General features: G+C 42.2%; 1 protein-coding gene across 2 annotated transcripts in view; it reads right to left on the bottom strand.

Moving 5' to 3' along the window:
• The window catches only part of LOC102212984 (uncharacterized), a 35,387-nt gene extending 34,617 nt beyond the window's left edge, over positions 1-770 (bottom strand). For both annotated transcript variants that reach the window (XM_013916107.1, XM_013916108.1), the window contains exon 1: positions 430-770. In XM_013916107.1, coding sequence (XP_013771561.1) covers positions 430-561 — 132 coding nt within the window. In that variant the 5' untranslated portion in view covers positions 562-770. The remainder of the gene's footprint in view (positions 1-429) is intronic.
• Positions 771-3,572: the final 2,802 nt, after the last annotated feature.

Consider the following 3,572-nt stretch of genomic DNA (forward strand, 5'->3'; position numbering starts at 1 on the left):
TGTGTGTGTGTGTGTGTGTGTCTATGTTTTGAGAGGATTACACAGCAGCTTTAGGCATCATGTGTTTTACCAAAGATGAGTTATAAATGGAGCCATGATGCTGTTGCACTCGGTTCTAGCGTTCCATTTTCTCCTGTTCTGCTCTTTGTAGTTAAATTCTAATGAAAAATACAATTATCCTCCTGGTTCTACTGCGTTCTGTCAGATGAGTGCTGTGCCAGCAGTGTTATATAAGACAATATTCTAAACTTGGGCAAAGCACCAAAATCGTGACAGATAAGCGTGCATACAGAAGCCAAGCTGAGCCAGAGCCTCGCGCATACACCGCGTTCACAGGCTACACGGTGTGCATCCACACAGCTGCAAACCCACGAGGAAGACGCTGTTCGGCTTTATTATTCAATGTTGTTGATTGGTTTATTTACCTACCAACAGCTTCCAGCACAGCAGCCAAAACGAGATCATCTCCAGTCGGCCGCGGCGCGCGCATTCCTCTCCACCGCTCCCCAACGGCAGCGCGAGCAGCCAGGCGGCCACTCTCTGGCGCGAGGAGGGACGCATACAAGCTGGCGGCTGCCGCGAGCGTACGTGTATGTGGTGGAGAGAGATAGAGAGAACGAGAGCAGCGGGGGAGAGAGAGGCAGGCTGTATCGACCTGAGCTAGTGTGTGAATTAGAGCAGAAGAGATCGATTTTTATTGGCAGACTCTTGCACATCTCTCTCTCTTTTTACTGTACGCCTGGTTCCGACCCCCCCTCCCCATCTGCGCCCGCTGCATCCGCCGTTCACGCCCCCCAGGCTTCAACACTGTAAAAGATAGCTATCTTAGCAAGTAGGCTAGGCCTGTGGGGGATGTACAGTTAATATCTACTGTTAGCATCACGAACATAATCTTTGTTTGTATATGTTAACTGTTATGTGAATTGCTTTAGACTGCGAATTCATAATTTACTGTTTTTAATGGATTTTATCTAATTACTTAATTTATTTAATTTTATGTAGGTAATTACATTATAACTATAAATACTGCCACATATTATATTCAGGTCTGTGACGTCATTAAACACTTTCCTTATGCCTTTGAGGACAGGTAGTTTCAGGTCATGCAAAAACAACTTTAATTTGCACATTTATGGTCATTAGAGTTAGAAAGCAAGATAAACTAGGCTACTCTCTGTCATGGTCCCTGGGTCTATGTGTTAACAGACCTCTCTGCATTGAATCATATCTCTTATTAACCTCTGTCTCTCTTCCACAGCATGTCTTTGTCCTGTCTTCCTTCTCTCTCCCCAACCAATCACAGCAGATGGCCCCGCCCCTCCCTGAGCCTGGTTCTGTCTGAGGTTTCTTCCTGTTAAAAGGCAGTTTTTCCTTCCCACTGTCGCCAAAGTGCTGCTCATAGGGGGTCATATGATTGTTGGGCTTTTCTCTGTATGTATTATTGTAGGGTCAACCTTACAATATAAAGCACCTTGAGGCGACTGTTGTTGTGATTTGGTGCTGTATAAATAAAAGTGAATTGAATTGAATTAAATTGGGTCTTGGACCCAGACTCTTGCAGAGTGTGCAAGAGTGCAGAGTTTCCTGTTTGTTTGATTTTTCCATATTTATTTACATTTTCAGTTTTTGGTTTCTCATCTGGTTCTGTTCGGTTGGTTGTATTTTATTCCCTGAGTCCCTGTGTATTGCTTCCCTTGTTTTTCCATCTCTGTTTTCCTTTTGTGTGAAGTCATTCATTATTTACCTTGTTCTGCCGTCTCTCACATTTTACTTTGGTAAGCATTTCTCTCTGTGTCATGTGCTGACTTGTACTTCCTCATTTCATGTGGTCTGGTGTCTGCAGCTGTTTCCCAACTGTTCCCCCTCCCATCATTATCTTATGCATACATTTTCTCAATTTCCATTTGTCCTTTGTTGAGTTGTCCCACATAGCTGTGCTCTCCCTAGTTTCCCCAGGAATTGCTTTCTTCAGTTATTCCTTAAGGCCTTTGGATATTTTCTCTTTTTGGACTGTGAGTTACTTTTGTCAGTTTGGCAGTAAGCACCTCTGTATACTGCATTATGCTTTTGGGTGGGTAAGCCGCCACCACACTTCACACAGCTAAATCTGACACTCCCATTGGCTCCATGTTGTTAATCACAAGGTGTTAGCCAGTAAGCATGGGTTACAACCAGATCCTCTCCTCATTTGTCACATCCAGTTCCAAACACCAAAATGGTGCTGGCATAAACGCTCAGCGCTAGGCTTCATATCAGGACACCTTTGGGTGAGGGCACACTGGCTATGGCCGTCTTTTATTTACTGGTTTTGTGATAGAGGTTGATAAATGTTTAATAAGTAGTTTAAAATGTTGTTAGATAATGTTTGAATAAATTAACGTAATACTGTAACTTTTTTTGATATGATGTCACAACATCGCATTTGCTTCTTCTCATGTTTTATTTTATTGTCTTTCTCTTGTTCATTAAATAACTTGTAAATTACTTTGGTCAACTTTGTTGCTTTTAATTGTGCTATAGAAACATATTGTGACACTAACAATTATAGTAAAATAATAAAATAAAGGAAAAAAACAAATTGAAATAGATGTTGCAGTTTTCTGTCCCAATGTTGCAATTCCATCAGAAGTAATGGCTAAAATAAAATCCCACAGCAGGAACATTTTTAACACTCTTATATCGTCTGTGTTTGTTAGAGAGCAAGTTCGTGAACGAGGTGAGCTAAGTTCAATTCAATTAAATTTTCCACAGAAGAGGTGCCTGAAAGCAAAGGCTCTGCCTCACATACTACTTTTAAATATCATAGGAACGATAGGGAAGAGAGCATTCTCAGACTGAAGTTCTCTGTTGGGGTGATATGGTACTATGGTGCATACCTCATCCCCAGCTCCTGTCAGGATTGGCCTGGTAAACGCCAGATCGCTGGTGAACAAATCTTTTATTCTGAATGAGTCATTCACCTCCTGGAACCTGGACTTCATGTGTGTCACAGAGACTTGGCTTAGCTCTGGTGAGTCCAGTATTTTATCAAAACTTTTACCAGCGGATTGTTCCTATTTTAACACACCAAGGACATCAGGGAGAGGAGGAGGTAAACAGTGTTTTTTACAGCCCTCGTCTTCCAGCTTTGAGCTCACGTGTTTTGAAGTTAATCGCTCTAACTCTGTGCTCTTTCCTGTTATTTATCGTCCCCCTAAATACAATAAGAATTTCATAAATGACTTTTCAGAATTTATAGCTGGGATTATGCCCAACTATGATCATGTTCTTATTGTGGGAGATTTTAATATCCATGTCTGCTGTACTGACAAACCTCTGGTGAAGGAGTTTTTAAGCCTCATTGACTCTTTTAATCTGGTCCAGCCCGTACCTGGTCCCACACATGAACACGGACACACACTAGACCTGGTCTTGTCACACAGTCTACCTGTGTCTAACGTGGAAGTGACTGACACTGCTTTCTCTGACCATATGGCTATATTATTTGATGATGTGTTTTCGCGCACTACAGTTCAAACCAGCGCTCCTGTTCGCCGCTGTCAGATTAGTAACCCTTCCACTGCTGCCCAGTT

The sequence above is a fragment of the Pundamilia nyererei genome, unplaced genomic scaffold (genome assembly GCF_000239375.1).
Source record: "Pundamilia nyererei isolate P.nyererei 1_Seehausen unplaced genomic scaffold, PunNye1.0 scaffold00464, whole genome shotgun sequence".
Taxonomy (NCBI): Eukaryota; Metazoa; Chordata; class Actinopteri; order Cichliformes; family Cichlidae; genus Pundamilia; species Pundamilia nyererei.